The sequence below is a fragment of the Chiloscyllium plagiosum genome, unplaced genomic scaffold (assembly GCF_037043375.1).
Source record: "Chiloscyllium plagiosum isolate Xiang-an unplaced genomic scaffold, Cpla_swu_hap1 HiC_scaffold_18, whole genome shotgun sequence".
Lineage (NCBI taxonomy): Eukaryota > Metazoa > Chordata > Chondrichthyes > Orectolobiformes > Hemiscylliidae > Chiloscyllium > Chiloscyllium plagiosum.
In genome coordinates this window covers 69,849,347-69,870,440 of record NW_028270156.1, presented here as the reverse complement: position 1 = coordinate 69,870,440, position 21,094 = coordinate 69,849,347, and the positions used below count along the sequence as shown (strand labels likewise).

The following is a 21,094-nucleotide window of genomic DNA, read 5'->3' as shown; positions in this document are numbered from 1 at the left end:
TGCCTGAGGCTAAAGGGGGTACAAAGATCTCTGTCAAGGCTCCAGCCATCTCTTCCCTTGCCTCCTTCAGTATCCCGGGACAGATCCCATCAGGCCTTGGGATATATCCTATGTTTGGTAAAGATGGCAAATTTCTTGCCCTTAACCAGTTAGATTTTGAAATTTGGTTTCACAATTGACACACGATCACCATAACTCAAGTGTTTAACTCAGATTTCACCTTTTTCCAATGATGGGATTTGAATATTGACCGGAATACTGAATATTGGCCTGGGGTTCTGAATTACCAGTCCATTGACATTAACACTGCCTCGCTGTGGAGAGACAACAGTGAAGCAAGGCCTGTACTTAAATAATTGCACTTGTTGCCACCATAACTGCAGGGAATGGCTCAGGCCACTACAGTCGTTGCAACAAAGAACAGGAACTATAAAATGTGTGCTGTTAAATCCTGGAATTGCAATTTGCTCCATGTTGGTCACCAGCGCACTGCTTCACTGTCTCCCATCCCTGGACGTGTGAGAGTAAGGCAGAAAGTGGATAAGAGTCATTTAAGTTTAGGGTTAGCAGTGCAGCGAGAGAGGTTGAAAATGGGCTACTGAGCAGGATGCTGAGCGGTTTCAGGGTTCCTTAGCTTGAGTGGAATTGTTCGTCGTCATGGTGGGCAGAGTTGGTTCCAGCTTTTACTTCCAGTGTAGATAAATGACATCAACAGCACCAACACCCTATGACAGGGCAATAACTTAGAATATAAGGAGGAACTGTGCTTGTAATTGGAACAGAGGGAGAGGCTCGGTCTGTAATTAGAATAGAGGGAAGAACTGGGTTTGTAATTGGAACAAATGGAAGAGCTGAATTTGTAATTAGAATAGAGAGAGGACCTGGCTTTGAAATTGCGACAAATGGAGAAGCTGGGTATGTATGTAATTAGAGGGAAGGACTGGCTTTGTAATTTGAATACAGGGAAGAGCTCGGTCTGTAATTAGAGTAAAGGGAGGAGCTGGGTTTGTATTTAGAATAGAGGGAGGAGCTGGATTTGTATTTAGAATAAAGGGAGGAGGTGGGTCTGTAATTAGAATAGAGGGAGGAGCTGGGTTTGTATTTAGAATAAAGGGAGGAGGTGGGTCGGTAATTAGAATAGAGGGAGACGCTGGGTTTGTATTTAGAATAGAGGGAGGCGCTGGGTTTGTATTTAGAATAGAGGGAGGAGCTGGGTTTGTATTTAGAATAGAGGGAGGAGCTGGGTTTGTATTTAGAATAGAGGGAGGAGCTGGGTTTGTATTTAGAATAGAGGGAGGAGCTGGGTCTGTAATTAGAATAGAGGGAGGCGCTGGGTCTGTAATTAGAATAGAGGGAGGAGCTGGGTTTGTATTTTTTTTCTTTTTTATTCTTTGTTTCTCTCTCTTTTTTTTTTCTTTTTTTTTTCTTTTTCATTTTTTTTTCCCCTTTAACCCCCACACTACCACCTAAGTGCGGTAGTGCTTATTTTTTCCCCAGCACCCATGGTGTGTGTGTGCAGGTGTGAGACACAGTGAAAGACACAAAGTGCACCAATCTTTATTCAATTAGGAGCTGGGTTTGTATTTGGAATAGAGGGAGGAGCTGGGTCTGTAATTGAATAGAGGGAGGAGGTGGGTCGGTAATTAGAATAGAGGGAGGAGCTGGGTTTGTATTCAGAATAGAGGGAGGAGCTGGGTCTGTAATTAGAATAGAGGGAGGAGCTGGGTTTGTATTCAGAATAGAGGGAGGAGCTGGGTCTGTAATTAGAATAGAGGGAGGAGCTGGGTTTGTATTTGGAATAGAGGGAGGAGCTGGGTCTGTAATTAGAATAGAGGGAGGAGCTGGGTCTGTAATTAGAATAGAGGGAGGAGCTGGGTCTGTAATTAGAATAGAGGGAGGAGCTGGGTTTGTATTTGGAATAGAGGGAGGAGCTGGGTCTGTAATCGAATAGAGGGAGGAGGTGGGTCGGTAATTAGAAGAGAGTGAGGAGGTGGGTTTTTATTTAGGATGAAGGGAGGAGCTGGGTCTGTATTTAGAATAGAGGGAGGAGCTGGGTCTGTAATTAGAATAGAGGGAGGAGGTGGTCTGTAATTAGAATAGAGGGAGAAGGTGGTCTGTAATTAGAATAGACGGAGCTGGGTGTGTATTGAGAATAAAGGAAGAAACTGGGTCTCAATTTGAATAGATGGGAGGGTTGAGTCTGTAATTGCTTCTTATAGTGTGTCTAGTTTGAACTCTGTATGGAATGTAATTAGTAATTAAATAGATGAGAGTTGGAATTGGTAATTTGAGAATAGTAATTGAGAGTCGAGAGTGAAGGTTGCTGTGCGTGGTAATTAAATTGTGCAGAACTACCCTTCCTCTGACAATGGATGTGCACTTTCCTGGTAACCTGTATCACTGCATAATTAATTATTCTTTAATATTTGGAAGTTCCAGTTTCCTCAAATAATTTTCAGCCGAGTCCCTCAATGGTGCCATGATATGAGGAGCACATGCTAACTACCTGAGGCCAGTCTCTGTGCTCACTTGTGTGAGTATCTCAGATTCCAGGATATGACGGGAGGTATTTAAGGCAGCCCGATTCTGTACTTGCATCACCAGACCCTGTTGTCACTATTTCCTATGTGTTTCAGTATCAGCTATTATTATAGAACTCAGTACAGCCCCTAGTGTGGATTAAATTTTCCTGTTTGCTATTGACCTCTTTTTTAGAGTGGACAGGAATTACGCAGAATCCTGTCACACAATATTGGATAATACTGGCAGAATATGTGATAGCATCAGATTGTGGAAACCCTTGAGGTTTCAAGTACTGAGTCATATAGTCATGAGACGTGCTGTATCAATCTGGGTTGAAGATTTAGCATTTAATGAGTTGAAACATATTCTCACTGCATTGTGAAGACAGTACCTTGTCTTCATCTGCGAAGATCCATTTGTATTTTATTCCCAGCAAAAATACAGTTTAAATTTGGCCTTTATTACATCAATGTTCTTTCAGCTTCTGTTGATGCTTAGATTACTAAGTTTCTGGGCAGCACGGTGGCTCAGTGGTTAGCACGGCTGTCTCACAGCACCAGGCACCTGGGTTTGAAACCAACCTCAGGCGACTGTCTCTGTGGAGTTTGCACGATCTCCCCGTGTCTGCGTGGGTTTCCTCCGGGTGCTCTGGTTTATCCCACAGTACAAAGATACAGGTTTGATGAATTGGCAGTGGGAAATTGCCCATGGTGTCCAGAGTTGAGTAGGCTAGGTGGATTAGCCATGAAACGCAGGGTTATAGGGTAAGGGGAGGTCTGGGTGGACTGCTCTTAAGAGAGTCAATGTGGACTTGATAGGCCAAATGGTCTGCTTCCACACTGTTGGAATTCTGTGATCCTATAAGTCTCTGAGTTCACATTAAATAACATGGGAATGGATTATACATGATGATTGAGCCTGGTTAAAGCAAGTTGGGAGTTATCTCTATCTCTCTCCAAGTAGGAGTATCACATGCACCGAGATATTTAGCTGGGAATCTGTCCTACATTTGCACAAATCCAGGGGAAAAAAAACATGTTTCTTCTCATCCAAAGTCGATATGACATCAGCAATATCTCTCTAGAAGTGCTTCGTTGGTCATGAAGGTCATTGGGAGCTCCTGAGTGTGTGAATGATATGATGTAAATTTAAGTGAAGGAGTGACCTTATAGAGGTCTCTAAAATCATGATGAGCTTGGATAGGGTGAATGGCCAAGGTCTTTTTACCAGGGTGGGGGAGTCCAGAACAAGAAGGGATAGTTTAGAGGGGAAAGATTTAAAAAGGTGCTAAGAGGTAACTTTTTCATGCAGAGGGTGGTGCGTTACGTGGAACGAGCTACCGAAGGAAGTGGTGGAGGCTGGTACAATTACAACATTTAAAAGGCATCTGGATGGGTATATGAATAGGAAGGGTTTGGAGGGATATGGGCCAAATGCTGGCAAATGGGACTAGGTCAAATTGAGATATCAGCTCAGCGCGGATGAGTCTTTATCTATGCTGTATGACTACAACTCTAAGTATTTTGACTAAAGTTATCATTTGTAAGCTGGATCTGAAATCCTAAAAGGCTTTCTATTTTTAATGGGACTTTGATAGCTAATTAGCTAGTGACTACTTTTGCATGTGTCCTGCCAACTGGAAACAGATTTCCCAGCAGGAGTACCTTCATCTGTTGTGCACACTAATCGTCATGGCTCAGTCTATTTAGTGACTGTTAATTGTCAACTCTCTGTAGGTGACAGAAGATGTAATATTGATTACCAGACTGTGAGACAGTGAGCTAATTCTTTTGAGCTGTGCGTCCCTTTGGGGGAATTCTGAAATCAGATTCTCTCATCCTCTGCTTGTCTCAGAGTGAACAATTGGAAAGAGGTTTCTGGAAAACAAACCTTTGAATGCTGATGTGGTTATCAGCTTATTTTAATTTTCAACGATACTTTGTTGATATTCTGCTATCTCTGCCCAGATTCAAAGCGTTAGAGACAAAAGTACAAGTTATTCAATGGGTTCGTACCCATGTGTTGAACACACTGATCCGACTCACATTTCAGACAGTCTTCCAAATTAAAAACAGGCTCTTTGAAATTCACTTTTTGCAGATGAAAAGCTGGAGGTATGTAAAATGTGAAATTAAATTAGGAAGCTGTTGGAAATACACTATAGGTCAGTAGGAATTATCCCATTGAAAATAACAAAGCTCTGACAAGGTAGACAAGGATTTGATGATACCCCAGATTGGTGACTCTAAAACCACCAGTTGCAATCTCAGAGTAAGGATAGACTGAGATGAGGAGGAATTTCTTTATTCAGAGAGTAGTGAATCTTTGTAAATTTCTCCCCGAGAGAACTATGAGCAGGTTCAAGACAGAAGTCGATACGTTCTGGAGACTGATGCCATCAAGGAGTATGGAGACAGTACAAGGAATTGTAGAAAATGATCAGCCATGGTCTAGAATTGTGGGATAGACTGAATGGGCGGAGTGGTTTATACCTGTTCCTCAACACTTCATACTGATGTCATCAAACAAAATCTTGAGACCCAAGTTGCATAAGTAAAAGGCAAGTGAAGACGAATACCATTGAAAATACTGGGTTTAATAGGTTCACGCTGATGTTTCCTACCTCAGTAGACTAAACACGATTGTTACTCCATTAACGACTGCTGACAGCGTACAAAGTGACAGACATTTCTGACTCAAGCTTACCCAAGCTGCATCAGGCAAATCCTCCAACAACCCATGTTCAAGACATCATGAGCTGCAGAAATCTTCAACTGAAAGATCAGACTCTGAGCATTGCAGGGATAACAACGCGAATAGCTGATGCACTTGCAGTGACTTGAATGAACCAGAATAGATGTTCGGGTATGCACAAACAGAAACGTGTCTGAAGAAGAGTCACTGAACTTGAAGTTAGCATCCATCGATGCTGCCAGACCCGCAGAGTTTCTCCAGCTGTTTGTTCTCATTACACACAATAGCATTCATAGTCACATGCAGATAGACACCTAGTTGCATGCAGAGAGAAGCACCATAACAGAGACAACACACAGTGGCATAAATATATATCCATGTGCAGATCCATTGCACATGCACACTTATGCCATGATAATGCTGTAGATGGGGCTTTATGTACTCAGCTGTATTGACAGGGCTTCTCTCTTGTGTTCTGTCTTTTGAACAGAAAGCCAGCTCCTGCCTGGGAACAACTTCACCAACGAGTGTAACATTCCTGGGAACTTCATCTGCAGCAACGGCAAGTGCATTCCTGGCGCCTGGCAGTGTGATGGCCTGCCGGACTGCTTTGACAAGAGCGATGAAAAGGAATGTCGTGAGTGATAGTTCACTGTTTATCTTAGACAGCTCCTGTTCCAGGTCCTTTCTGTGAGTGATCTAAAACCCATGTTACCTCACGGCTGCCCAGTCATGTGTGACGGCCCTGGCAATCAGTCACACATCAATTCAAGGCTGAAAGCAGATTGGCGATAAATTACTGAATGTCCAGATATGTTAGTGTTCCAGAAAACATGATGAATTGCTGAAAGACTATGCCGAGTTGGCAGCCTTGTGTCTGCACCTTTCCTGACTTGATGTATCCAGTGTGTCAGATTTATCTTTTAACCAGCTTTTACACACCTACATTAAATCAGCTACACTCGAGCACGACTGCTCTGGCTGGAAACTGCCCCAGGATTTTGAGAGGTCTGGAAAGTGATGCACAAATGCTATCCTGTCTTCTTCCATTTCTGGATTCTAAGTTTCTCTCAACCAGCCCAGCAGCATGAAGAGAATCCTGGGATTTTGTGTAGATTAAGGGAATCCTTGCCCCCAGCTGACTGCCTATCCACACTCATTTATTATGTGATTGTACTGACCCTTTCCCTTATGAAAGAAGATTAAACAAGCTGGGCTACCACTTGCTCTATCTGTCCCGAGAGTGTTTGATGCAGAGAGTGTAGAGGGAGTTTTACTGTGTTTCTCAACTCGTGCTATCCCTGTCCCTGGGAGTGTTTGAATGGGATAGTGTCAGGGAGCTTTACTCTGTAACTAACTCATGCTGTCCCTGCCCTGGGAGTTTTGATGCGGAGCACGCAGAGGGAGCTTTACTATGTAGCTAACTCTATCCTGTCCCTGTCCTGGGAGTGTCTAATGCAGAATGTGTAGAGAGAGCTTTGCTGTGTATCTAACCCCATTCTCTCTCTGATCCTGTGAGTATTTAATGCAGAGGGAGCTTTACTGTCAGTTCAGAAGAGTAGACAGGTTGGACCTATATCCGTGGGTGTTCAGAATGATGAAAGACGGTTCTCATTGAACCACAAAAGAGCCTAACGGGAGTTGACGGGAGACATGCTGAAAGGATGTTTCCCCTTGTAGGTGAGACTAAAACTAAAGGAAGCAGTTTTTTTTAAAGGGGTCTCCTTCTTTTGGACATGATAGGAAATTTCTTTCAGAAGGTTGAGAGCCTGTGAAATTCTTTTGCCTAGAAAGCAGTGGAAGAAGGGCTATTAAATATTTAGAAGGTGGAGCTTGTTAGATTTGTGACTAACAGAGCAGTCATAGCTTATTGAAGGTAGGATGAAATATGCTGTCAAGACCGTGGGAAATCAGTCATGATCTTATAGCATTTGGGGGCCAAATGGCCTCTTGTTACTCTTAGTGTATACGTTCATATGTTCTGGCCTTGAGGTGGTAATTAATTCACCACTCCAAATGTCTATTTGCAGCATGGTGAGAGGTCATCATTTTAGCCTTCCTACCCAGAATTGAATCCAGCTAGAGGCAGGAAGAGATCAGAGTTCTGGGTACCAACATGCCACTGATTCAATTTACTTTCCCACCTCTGGGACTGTAAGATCCATATCCCAGGATTCCTCTGCCGACATTCCATGAATAACTATCCAGTTGGGCATCACGGAACTGCCTGAGGAATTGGAGGTTTTTGCGGAGAGTCCTGGGGACTTTCCTGTCATAAGTTCAAACTGCCCGAGGCATTCCAGTGTGAGATCTCCAACAATCCAGAGACTGGAGCATTTCAGCCAGTACCTCCAGTAGTGCTGCACTCCTACAGTACAACGCTGCAGGGTTAACTAAAATCCCCAACTTAAGCCCTGTGATTACACTACCTTTTCCCAGGGTCACTCGTAATGCTTGATTTGATTCATTGTTGTCACATGTACCGAGATACAGTGAAAAGTTTTGCTTTGCATGCTTGCAGACAGATTATTCCATTCCAAGTGCACCAGGGTAGCACTTTTGTTTTTAATGTTACAGCCATAGAGAAGGTGCAGAGAGAGAGAGAGAGATCAACATTAACATTTGAGAGGTCTATTCAAAAGTTTGATAACAGCAGGGAAGAAACTGTCCTTGAATCTGTTTAAATGTGTATACAAACTTTTATATTTTCTGCCCGATGGAAGAGAGTATACCGGGGGTGGGAGGGGTCTTTGATTAAGTTGGTTGCTTTCCCAAGTCAGCAGGAGGTAGAGATGGAGTCAATGGCTGGTTTGCGTGTTGGGCTGGGCTGTATTGACGACTCTCTGTAGTGTTTTATGATCTTGGGAAAAACAGTTGCCATACCACGTTCTTGGAGCCCTGTGAAATCCAGATTGACTCTGCTCACTGACCCATAGCAACACGAATCACAAGGGGGAAGATCAACAGCTGCCCTCACATTTAGAAACACGGGCTTAGTCTGTCAGTTAATAAATCTGCCCATCCCTCTGCATAGGAGATAGGCTGCTTTCCATGGTGCATCTGTAAAAATTGGTAAGAGTCATTGTGGACATGCCAAATTTCCTTAGCTTCCTGAGATAATAGAGCCGTTGTTACACTTTCTTGACCATTCTGTCAATGTGGACAGACCAGGATAAATTGTTGGTGATCACCACTCCCAGGAAGCTGACCCTGTCGGCCATCTCCACCATTGATGCTCACAGGGCCGTACCCTCCACCCCGCTTCCTGATGTCAATGACCAGCTCCTTCATTTTGCTGACATTGTATTTCCAGCAGCCAAGTGTCTGCTGATTCGGTCATCATTGCAACTTTGCAGAAGAAAGATTTTTGAAAATGACTGGAGGGAATTCGGCATGTAAAGAGTTAAAAGCCGGTGTCTCCGAACCCTCCCATTCCCAGACACCATCTGTTGAGAGAGGCAGTGAGTGCAGAGGGATGGGCAGATTTATTAACTGACAAACCAAACCCGTGTTTCTAAATGTGAGGGCAGCTGTTGATCTTCCCGCTTGTGATTCGCGTTGCTATGGGTCAGTGAGCAGAGTTGATCTGGATTTCACAGGGCTCCTGGAGTTCAGACTCCAAGCTGTCAGATCCTTTTGTTTTTAATGTTTGGATAAATGAGTTTCCTTTTGTTGCCTTTCCTGGACTTTCCTCTGATCTTATCTCCTCTTCTCCCTTACAGCAAAAGTAAAATCCAAGTGTGCACCAACCTTCTTCCCCTGTGCAAGTGGCGTCCATTGTATCATTGGGCGTTTCCGTTGTAATGGATTTGAGGATTGTCCAGATGGTAGTGATGAGGAGAACTGCAGTAAGTGCTTTAATCATCATTGCAATATGCTGAGAAAGAACGGGGGCAAACTTTAGTCAGCTTCAGTTCGAACAGGTTTCGCACTTTGCTTTCGATACATAACCTATTTAAAGCTTTTTATCTTTTCCTTAAGAGTTTGTAATCCGCCTCACTCTTTGTAGCACCATGAATCTATTATTTACGGTCACTAACTCCAGTTGGAAGTATTCCCAAAAGGCTTATCGCACGACCTTCCACCTGCAACTGCCCTCCTGTTCTAAAAAGCCATCTCTTTTCGTTTTGGATCATTTTTGTACAACTAACTGTTCGAAGAAAGCATGTGTTATTTTTTTGAAAAAGTAACTAAGTTGATTTTATTCCCTGTCTGACTTTCCTCTCCCAGTTTATCGCAATAGTGTCCGGGAGATTGCTTTTCGATTCCTGGAGTCTCCCGGAACAGTATTGGAGGACTGGTGACGGTTTTCCCAGTACATTCCACAGAATTCTGGGCATCTCCGTGCAAGTTAACCTCTTCAGGCTACCCCTGCAGAACAGTTAAGAGGGCCAGGAACTTGAATAAGTTGGTGCAAAATCCAGAAAAGCCTTAGAGGAATTTGTTTGGGAAGGCTAAATGTGTCCTCATGAGAACAGCCTTTGACTGTATAGCCAGGCAATCCGCACTATCTACTCCCTCCATTGTTTATGTCTGTTCCAATTCTTCCTCTAGTCTGCCACCATTCACTGCTCGGACGTGCCCTCTCTGTGTGCATCTTTCCAGGGAATGACAGTCCCTTCACCACCTTCTAACGTTTAGAAAGGTTATTAGCAGGTCTGATTCCTCAAAGACATTTGATCATTCTGATACCTCCAAGAGGTGACGGTGGTGGAGAGATCACCATCAGTGGTGGTGACAGTGCCACATCATGATATCTTGTGTTATGAAACATGTTAATCGTAGAAACTCCATGCAACACTGAGACGGACTACTTTAATTTGACCACAGGAGCACGTTTCATATGGACTGACTTACATATCACTGTGGTTACCACAACTTCCCTTACAACTTTACTTACTGCAGGGGTATGCAACAGCACTCAGTACATTAATCCATCTCCCTACCGAAGTACCTTACATCATCTGGTTCAGCAGCGTTCAGAAACCTATACAGGCACTGGGGAGCATTTGAACAAAGTGTGCGCACTAATAGTTAACAAGAATTCCTCTAAGAACTCTTGTTCAGAGAGGAAAGCCTGTCTTTACCAGAACTGAGTCCAAATGGGCTAGAACTATTATCTTAACACTTGAAACTCTGCTTATTCTGTTGCTCCTAGCACAGGACGTTGCTGTTTGTGCAGCCCGGGTAAAGGTTAAAGTTACGAAAGCGCCATATCTAATCGTTTCTGACAACATGCAATCATCTGTCTGTGCCATCATTTGATAAAATTTTCCGGCAGCGGCACGTTCAAGCAGTTTCCTTGTTTTATGGAGAAGGAGCTTCAGGGCTTTTCTGTTGTGATGTTAATGGCGGTGAAGTCATCAGTGTGCCTCTGACCTCCGCGACCCCTCAAAGCCATGACCCTGCATGCCATCTGATGGCCTCCACTCCTCCCTGACTCCTGACCTCCCTTGCCCCACCCAAACACCGTTGAGTGCTAGCAGAGAAAGAGAGTCATTAAGCTCCAGAAACCAGGAGAAGCTCCTCGTTTGACACACAATAATGCAGCCGAGTAGGAGGCCATTCAGCCCAACTTTCCTAATGCTGGTCCTGTGCTCCAGCTTTCCAGACTGGAAGTCTCACTTCCCCTACATCTGACAATTTCCCTCTTCTATTATTTATCCGATTCTCTTTGTGATGGTGAATTCTAGATCACAAAAGATAAAATTGTCTTCATCTTCCCTCTGGTTCTTTTGCTAGTTCCCCTGTGATTCCTAACGTGAGGTTCCTCTGATGTTTGCGAAAGGGAGTTTTCGGTGTTCAGCTCTGATTATCCTTGAATACAAACCTTGAAATTAGATGGATAATATTCTAAAATAGACCCAGTTGCTGTCATAGTGTGAGTCACAACATCCAGTAATAATATACTTTCAATCAAATTCCCATTTGAAGAAGAGTAAGATTTGCTCGATGAGCCTGGGATTTCCACACAATTGAACTGGATGCCAATGAAATACTACAGTTCACCAGTGCTCCCTGGAGATATTTGCCTGAGGTTCTTCAATCATCTTCTTTGCAAGCTGTTCAGAATAGGGATTGTTGTTACTCCTGTGTAAAATCACTGTAAGACATGGGAACTACAGAATACAGAGGAACCTCCATTATCCAGCATTTGATTAACTGAATTTCGGATTATCTGAACAAGAGTGCAAGGTCCCGATGCTTTGTTAACTATGTTATCCGGCATCAATTGTCCAGCATTCAATTAACTGGACTGTGGTTCAACCAGGGGCCATTAGATTGGTATGGACAGGAGAATGTGGATGAGTGTGATTCTCACACCCACAGCTCTGCTCTGCAGGAATCAATGAAGCAAGCCTCAGCTGCACTCAACTCTGCCTCGGTGGCTCACCAAAGGGACAGTCTGGGTCCTGTCTCAGTGCCTCACCCTCCCCAGTTTGTAGCTCTCAGAGACAAGAAGGAGACCATACTGGAGCGCAGCATTGAACGTGGTTTCCAGACTGTGATAATCCCTGTGTCTAAATGCTTTTGGGGTCTGATTGCTGCCATTAGACCAGCGCTGTCAGTGATATAGTGGAGCCTTTAATCCAAGGGCAAGTGCAGTGGCGACAAATGGTGCCGACATGCCTGATGCTGCTGCCTGTTCAGGAGCTATTCCGATTCCAGCCTTCCCCTCAGATCATGGAAAAGCTCCCGGGATCCAAAGGCAAGTGCTTCCGCAGCAGCCCTTTATAAAGTACCAGCCGGAGTCTTAGCCCTCAGGTGACATTTTGAAATAGCTTGAGTATAAATAGGGTTTTAAAAAAAACATGTGACGGTGCTGAAGGGTGCATTAATAGCTCTTTGGCAACAGAATAGACTGTGTAGTGAAGTAACAGCTGTTTTTGAGGAACAGTAGAATTATTGAGAAAACGTGACATTTGTTTCTTGCTGACACTTAGACAATGATTGCTGGCAGTCAGACAGAAGTACAATGCGCTAACGTGGCGTCATATTGGAGGACAGGTCGTGGATGAGAGAGTGTCCCTTTGCAGAAGATAGAGCAGAGTGATGCCAAGCAGTGAATTCCACTAAGTTACACGGAAAGTAGATTCATTGATGATGATGTTCCCCAGAGACCCTTACATCAGTCCCTGTGTAAACTCTCAGTGTCTCCCTCAGTCCCTGTACAAACTCACACTGTCTACCTCAGTCCCTGTATAAACTCACACTGTCTACCTCAGTCCCTGTATAAACTCACAGTATCTCCCTCAGTCCCTGTATAAACTGACAGTGTCTCCCTCAGTCCCTGTATAAACTCTCAGTGTCTCCCTCAGTCCCTGTATAAATTCATAGTGTCTCCCTCAGTCCCTGTATAAACTGACAGTGTCTCCCTCAGTCCCAATATAAACTCACAGTGTCTCCCTCAGTCCCTGTATAAATTCACACTGTCTACCTCAGTCCCTGTATAAACTCTGTGTCTCCCTCAGTCCCTGTATAAAATCACATTGTCTACCTCAGTCCCTGTATAAACTCACACTGTCTACCTCAGTGCCTGTATAAACTCTGTGTCTCCCTCAGTCCCTGTATAAACTCACACTGTCTACCTCAGTCCCTGTATAATCTCACAGTGTCTCCCTCAGTCTCTGTATAAACTCAGTGTCTCCCACAGTCCCTGTATAAACTCACAATGTCTCCCTCAGTCCCTGTATAAACTCACAGTATCTCCCTCAGTCGCTGTATAATCTCACAGTGTCTCCCTCAGTCTATGTGTAAACTCACAGTGTCTCCCTCAGTCCCTGTACAAACTCACACTGTCTACCTCAGTCCCTGTATAAACTCACACTGTCTACCTCAGTGCATGTATAAACTGACAGTGTCTCCCTCAGTCCATGTATAAACTCACACTGTCTACCTCAGTGCCTGTATAATCTCACAGTGTCTCCCTCAGTCTCTGTATAAACTCAGTGTCTCCCTCAGTCTCTGTGTAAACTCCCAGTGTCTCCCTCAGTCCCTGTATATACTCACAGTGTCTCCCTCAGTCCCTGTATAAACTCACAGTATCTCCCTGAGTCCCTGTATAATCTCACAGTGTCTCCCTCAGTCCATGTGTAAACTCCCAGTGTCTCCCTCAGTCCCTGTATAAACTCACAGTATCTCCCTCAGTCGCTGTATAATCTCATAGTGTCTCCCTCAGTCCCTGTATAAACTCAGTGTCTCCCTCAGTCCCTGTATAAACTCAGTGTTTCGCTCAGTCCCTGTGTAAACTCTCAGTGTGTCCCTCAGTCCCTGTGCAAACTCACAGTGTCTCCCTTAGTCCCTGTACAAACTCAGTGTCTCCCTCAGTCTCTGTATAAACTCACAGTGTCTCCCTCAGTCCCTGTATAAACTCAGTGTCTCCCTCAGTCCCTGTGTAAACTCACAGTAACTTCCTCAGTCCCTGTATAAACTCAGTGTCTCCCTCAGTCCATGTGTAAACTCCCAGTGTCTCCCTCAGTCCCTGTATAAACTCACAGTATCTCCCTCAGTCGCTGTATAATCTCAAGGTGTCTCCCTCAGTCCCTGTATAAACTCAGTGTCTCCCTCAGTCCCTGTATAAACTCAGTGTTTCGCTCAGTCCCTGTGTAAACTCTCAGTGTGTCCCTCAGTCCCTGTGCAAACTCACAGTGTCTCCCTTAGTCCCTGTACAAACTCACAGTGTCTCCCTCAGTCTCTGTATAAACTCACAGTGTCTCCCTCAGTCCCTGTATAAACTCAGTGTCTCCCTCAGTCCCTGTGTAAACTCACAGTAACTTCCTCAGTCCCTGTATAAACTCAGTGTCTCCCTCAGTCTCTGTGTAAACTCCCAGTGTCTCCCTCAGTCCCTGTATATACTCACAGTGTCTCCCTCAGTCTCTGTATAAACTCACAGTATCTCCCTGAGTCCCTGTATAATCTCACAGTGTCTCCCTCAGTCCCTGTATAAACTCACAGTATCTCCCTGAGTCCCTGTATAATCTCACAGTGTCTCCCTCAGTCCATGTGTAAACTCCCAGTGTCTCCCTCAGTCCCTGTATAAACTCACAGTATCTCCCTCAGTCACTGTATAATCTCACAGTGTCTCCCTCAGTCCCTGTATAAACTCAGTGTCTCCCTCAGTCCCTGTATAAACTCAGTGTTTCGCTCAGTCCCTGTGTAAACTCTCAGTGTGTCCCTCAGTCCCTGTGCAAACTCACAGTGTCTCCCTTAGTCCCTGTACAAACTCACAGTGTCTCCCTCAGTCTCTGTATAAACTCAGTGTCTCCCTCAGTCCCTGTATAAACTCAGTGTCTCCCTCAGTCCCTGTGTAAACTCACAGTAACTTCCTCAGTCCCTGTATAAACTCAGTGTCTCCCTCAGTCTCTGTGTAAACTCCCAGTGTCTCCCTCAGTCCCTGTATATACTCACAGTGTCTCCCTCAGTCCCTGTATAAACTCACAGTATCTCCCTGAGTCCCTGTATAATCTCACAGTGTCTCCCTCAGTCCATGTGTAAACTCACAGTGTCTCCCTCACTCCCTTTATAAACCCAATATCTCCCTCAGTCCCTGTATAAATTCACAGTGTCTCCCTCAGTCCTAGTGTAAACTCAGTGTCTCCCTCAGACCCTGTATAAACTCAGTGTCTCCCTCAGTCCCTGTATAAACTCTCAGTGTCTCCCTCGGTCCCTGTATAAACTCTCAGTGTCTCCCTCAGTCCCTGTATAAACTCACAGTGACTCCGTCAGTCCCTGTCTAAACCTACAGTGTCTCCTTCAGTCCCTGCATACACTCAGTGGCTCTCTCAGTCCCTGTGCAAACTCACAGTTCCCACTCAGTCTCTGTATAAGCTCTCAGTGTGTCCCTCAGTCCCTGTATAAACTCAGTGTCTCCCACAGTCCCTGTGTAAACTCACAGTGTCTCCCTCAGTCCCTGCATACACTCAGTGGCTCTCTCAGTCCCTGTACAAACTCACAGTTCCCACTCAGTCCCTGTATAAACTCTCAGTGACTCCCTCAGTCTCTGTGTAACCCCACAATGTCTCCCTCAGTCCCTGAATAAACCCTCAGTGTCTCCCACAGTCCCAGTGTAATCTCCCAGTTTCTTCCTCAGTCCCTGTATAAACTCTCAGTCTTTCCCTCAGTCTGTATAAGCTCACAGTGTCTCCCTCAGTCCCTGTGTAAATTCACATTGTCTCCCTCAGTCTCTGTATATGCTTAGTGTCACCCTCAGTCCCTGTATAAACTCAGTGTACCCCTCAGTCCCTGTATAAACTCACAGTCTATCCCTCAGTCTCTGTATAAACTCACAGTGTCTCCCTCAGTCCCTGTATAAACTCTGTGTCTCCCTCAGTCCATGTATAAACTCGCAGTGTCTCCCTCAGTCCCTGTATAACCTCAGTGTCTCGCTCAGTCCCTGTATAAACTCAGTGTCTCCCTCAGTCCCTGTATAAACTCTGTGTTTCCCTCAGTCCCTGTATAAACTCACAATGTATCTCTCGGTCCCTGTATAAGCTCAGTGTCTCCCTCAGTCCCTGTGTAAACTCACAGTGTCTCGCTCAGTCCCTGGATAGACTCACAGTGTCTCCCTCAGTCCCTGTATAAACTCACAGTGTCTGCTTCAGTCCCTGTGTAAACTCACATTGTCTCCCTCAGTCTCTGTATATGCTCAGTGTCTCCCTCAGTCCCTGTATAAACTCACAGTATCTCCCTGAGTCCCTGTATAATCTCACAGTGTCTCCCTCAGTCCATGTGTAAACTCACAGTGTCTCCCTCAGTCCCTGTATAAACTCACACTGACTACCTCTGTCCCTGTATAAACTCAGTTTCTCCCTCAGTCCCTGTATAAACTCATAGTGTCTCCCTCAGTCCCTGTATAAACTGACAGTGTCTCCCTCAGTCCCAATATAAACTCACAGTCTCTCCCTCAGTGTCTGTATAAACTCACAATGTAACACTCAGTCCCTATATACACTCTCAGTGTCTCCCTCAGTTCCTGTATAAACACACAGTGACTCCCTCAGTGTCTGTAAACCTCCAGTGTCTCTCTCAGTCCCTGTATAAACTGACAGTGTCTCCCTCAGTCCCAATATAAACTCACAGTCTCTCCATCAGTGTCTGTATAAACTCACAATGTAACACTCAGTCCCTATATACACTCTCAGTGTCTCCCTCAGTCCCTGTATAAACTCACAGTCTCTCCCTCAGTGTCTGTATAAACTCACAATGTAACACTCGGTACCTATATACATTCTCAGTGTCTCCCTCAGTCCCTGTATAAACTCACAGTCTCTCCCTCAGTGTCTGTATAAACTCACAATGTAACACTCGGTACCTATATACACTCTCAGTGTCTCCCTCAATTCCTGTATAAACACACAGTGACTCCCTCAGTGTCTGTAAACCTCCAGTGTCTCTCTCAGTCCCTGTATAAACTGACAGTGTATCCCTCAATCCCTATATAAACTCAGTGTCTCCCTCAGTCCCTGTGTAAACTCTCAGTGTCTCCCTCAGTCCCTGTATAAACCCTCAGTGTGTCCCTCACTCCCTATATAAACTCTCACTGTCTCCCTCAGTCCCTGTGTAAACTCACAGTGTCTCCCTCAGTCCCTGTATAAACTCAGTGTCTCCCTCAGTCCCTGTATAAACTCAGTGTCTCCCTCAGTCCCTGTATAAACTCAGTGTGTCCCTCAGTCCCTGTGTAAACTCCCAGTCTCTCCCTCAGTCCCTGTATAAACTCACAGTGTCTCCCTCAGTCCCTGTATAAACTCACAGTATCTCCCTGAGTCCCTGTATAATCTCACAGTGTCTCCCTCAGTCCATGTGTAAACTCACAGTGTCTCCCTCAGTCCCTGTATAAACTCACAGTATCTCCCTCAGTCGCTGTATAATCTCACAGTGTCTCCCTCAGTCCATGTGTAAACTCACAGTGTCTCCCTCACTCCCTGTACAAACCCAATTTCTCCCTCAGTCCCTGTATAAACTCACAGTGTCTCCCTCAGTCCTAGTGTAAACTCAGTGTCTCCCTCAGACCCTGTATAAACTCAGTGTCTCCCTCAGTCCCTGTTTCAACTCACAGTGTCTCCCTCAGTCCCTGTATAAACTCTCAGTGTCTCCCTCAGTCCCTGTATAAACTCACAGTGACTCCGTCAGTCCCTGTCTAAACCTACAGTGTCTCCCTCAGTCCCTGCATACACTCAGTGGCTCTCTCAGTCCCTGTACAAACTCACAGTTCCCACTCAGTCTCTGTATAAGCTCTCAGTGTGTCCCTCAGTCCCTGTATAAACTCAGTGTCTCCCACAGTCCCTGTGTAAACTCACAGTGTCTCCCTCAGTCCCTGCATACACTCAGTGGCTCTCTCAGTCCCTGTACAAACTCACAGTTCCCACTCAGTCCCTGTGTAAACTCACAGTGTCTCCCTCAGTCTCTGTGTAAACTCCCAGTGTCTCCCTTAGTCCCTGTATAAACTCACAGTGTCTCCCTCAGTCCCTGTATAAACTCACAGTGACTCCGTCAGTCCCTGTATAAACTCTCAGTCTCTCCCTCAGTCCCTGTATAAACTCAGTATCTCCCTCAGTCCCTGTGTAAACTCACAGTATCTCCCTCAGTCCATGTATAAACTCACAGTGTCTCCCTCAGTCCCTGTATAAACTCACAGTGTCTCCCTCAGTCCCTGTATAAACTGACACTGACTCCAGCAGTCCCTGTATAAACTCACAGTCTCTCCTTATCCCCTGTATAAACTCACAGTGTCTCCTTCAGTCCCTGTGTAAAGTCAGTGTCTCCAGCAGTCCCTGTATAAACGCACAGTCTCTCGTTATCCCCTGTACAAACTCGCAGTGTCTCCCTCAGTCTCTGTATAAACTCAGTGTCTCCCTCAGTCCCTGAATAAATTCACATTGTCTCCCTCAGTCCCAATGTAAACTCAGTGTCTCCCTCAGTCCCTATATAAACTCAGTGTCTCCCTCAGTCCCTATATAAACTCTCAGTGTCTCCCTCAGTCCTTGTAAAAACTCTCAGTGTCTCCCTCAGTCCCTGTATAAACTCAGTGTCTCCCTCAGTCCCGGTATAAACTCACAGTGTTTCCCTCAGTCCCTGTGTAAACTCGCAGTGTTTCCCTCAGTTCCTGTGTAAACTCATAGTGTCTCCCTCAGTCTCTGTATAAACTCACAGTGTCTCCCTCAGTCCCTGAATAAATTCACATTGTCTCCCTCAGTCCCAATGTAAACTCAGTGTCTCCGTCAGTCCATGTGTAAACTCGCAGTGTCTCCCTCAGTCTCTGTATAAACTCAGTGTCTCCCTCAGTCCCTGAATAAATTCACATTGTCTCCCTCAGTCCCAATGTAAACTCAGTGTCTCCCTCAGTCCCTATATAAACTCAGTGTCTCCCTCAGTCCCTATATAAACTCTCAGTGTCTCCCTCAGTCCTTGTAAAAACTCTCAGTGTCTCCCTCAGTCCCTGTATAAACTCAGTGTCTCCCTCAGTCCCGGTATAAACTCACAGTGTTTCCCTCAGTCCCTGTGTAAACTCGCAGTGTTTCCCTCAGTTCCTGTGTAAACTCATAGTGTCTCCCTCAGTCTCTGTATAAACTCACAGTGTCTCCCTCAGTCCCTGAATAAATTCACATTGTCTCCCTCAGTCCCAATGTAAACTCAGTGTCTCCGTCAGTCCATGTGTAAACTCGAAGTGTCTCCCTCAGTCCCTGTATAAACTCAGTGTCTCCCTCAGTCCCGGTATAAACTCACAGTGTTTCCCTCAGTCCCTGTGTAAACTCGCAGTGTTTCCCTCAGTTCCTGTGTAAACTCATAGTGTCTCCCTCAGTCTCTGTATAAACTCACAGTGTCTCCCTCAGTCCCTGAATAAATTCACATTGTCTCCCTCAGTCCCAATGTAAACTCAGTGTCTCCGCCAGTCCATGTGTAAACTCGAAGTGTCTCCCTCAGTCCCTGTATAAATTCACAGTGTCTGCCTCAGTCTCTGTATAAACTCACATTGTCTCCCTCAGTCCCCATATAAACTCACAGTGTCTCCCTCAGTCCCATTATAAACTCAGTGTCTCCCTCAGTCTCTGTATAAACTAACAGTGTCTCCCTCAGTCCCTGTATAAACTCAGTGTCTCCCTCAGTCCCTGTATAAACTCACCGTGTCTACCTCAGTCCCTTTGTAAACTCAGTGTCTCCCTCAGTCCCTGTATAAACTCAGTGTGTCCCTCACTCCCTGTATAAACTCACAGTGACTCCGTCAGTCCCTGTCTCAACCTACATGGTCTCCCTCAGTCCCTGTATAAACTCACAGTGTCTCCCTCAGTCCCTGTATAAACTCAGTGACCCCTCAGTCTGTGTATAAACTCACAGTGTCTATCTCAGTCTCTGTGTAAACTCAGTGTCTCCCTCAGTCTCTGTATATACTCAGTGTCTCCCTCAGTCCCTGTATAAACTCAGTTTCTCTCTCAGTCCCTGTATATACTCAGTGTCTCTCTCAGTCCCTGTGTAAACTCACATTGTCTCCCTCGGTCTCTGCATATACTCAGTGTCTCCCTCAGTCCCTGTGTAAACTCACAGTTTCTCCCTCAGTCCCTGTATAAACTCTCAGTGTCTCCCTCAGTCTCTGTGTAAACCCACAATGTCTCCCTCAGTCCCTGTATAAACTCAGTGTCTCCCTCAGTCTCTGTATAAACTCAGTGTCTCCCTCAGTTCCTGTATAAACTCAGTGTCTCCCTCAGTCTCTGTGTAAACTCACAGTATCTTCCTCAGTCCCTGGATACACTCACAGTGTCTCCCTCAGTCCCTGTATAAACTGAGTGTCTCCCTCAGTCTCTGTGTAATCTCCCAGTTTCTTCCTTAGGCACTGTATAAACTCACAGTGTCTCCCTCAGTCCCTGTATAAACTCACAGTGTCTCCCTCAGTCCCTGTGTAAACTCACATTGTCTCCCTCAGTCTCTGCATATACTCAGTGTCTCCCTCAGTCTCTGTATAAACTCACAGTATCTACCTCAGTCTCTGTATATACTCAGTGTCTCCCTCAGTCTTTGTGTAATCTCCCAGTTTCTTCCTTAGGCACTGTATAAACTCACAGTGTCTCCCTCAGTCCCTGAATAAACTCTCAGTGTTTCCCTCAGTCCCTGTATAAACTCTCAGTGTCTCCCTCAGTCTCTGTATAAACTCAGTGTCTCCCTCAGTCCTTGTATAAAATCTCAGTGTCTCCCTCAGTCCCTGTATAAACTCAGTGTCTCCCTCAGTCCCTGTATAAACTCAGTTGCTCCCTCAGTCCCTGTATAAACTCTCAGTCTCTGTATAAACTCTCAGTGTCTCCCTCAGTCCCTGTATAAACCCAGTGTCTCCCTCAGTCTCTGCATATACTCAGTGTCTCCATCAGTCCCTGTATAAACTCACAGTGTCTCCCTCAGTCCTTGTAAAAACTCTCAGTGTCTCCCTCAGTCCCTGTATAAACTCACAGTGTTTCCCTCAGTTCCTGTGTAAACTCATAGTGTCTCCCTCAGTCTCTGTATAAACGCACACTGTCTATCTCAGTCCCTGCATAAACTCAGTGTCTCCCTCAGTCACTGTATAAACTCAGTGTCTCGCTCAGTCCCTGTCCAAACTCACAGTGCCTCCCTCAGTCCCTGTATAAATTCTCAGTTTCCCTCAGTCTGTGTATAAACTCTCAGTGTGTCCCTCAGTCCCTGTATAAACTCACAGTCTCTCCCTCAGTCCCTGTGTAAACTCTCAGTGTCTCCCTCAGTCTCTGTGTAAACCCACAATGTCTCCCTCAGTCCCTGTATAAACTCAGTGTCTCCCTCAGTCTCTGTATAAACTCAGTGTCTCCCTCAGTTCCTGTATAAACTCAGTGTCTCCCTCAGTCTCTGTGTAAACTCACAGTATCTTCCTCAGTCCCTGGAT

The 21,094-nt window shown here is 45.3% G+C and overlaps 1 protein-coding gene across 1 annotated transcript in view; it reads left to right on the top strand.

The window, feature by feature from the left end:
- The first annotated feature begins 902 nt into the window (after window positions 1-902).
- Window positions 903-21,094, top strand: part of ldlrad3 (low density lipoprotein receptor class A domain containing 3) — a 63,034-nt gene continuing 42,842 nt past the window's right edge. The window contains exons 1-3 of the mRNA XM_043706429.2: window positions 903-915; window positions 5,708-5,854; window positions 8,940-9,065. Coding sequence (XP_043562364.1) covers window positions 903-915; window positions 5,708-5,854; window positions 8,940-9,065 — 286 coding nt within the window. The remainder of the gene's footprint in view (window positions 916-5,707; window positions 5,855-8,939; window positions 9,066-21,094) is intronic.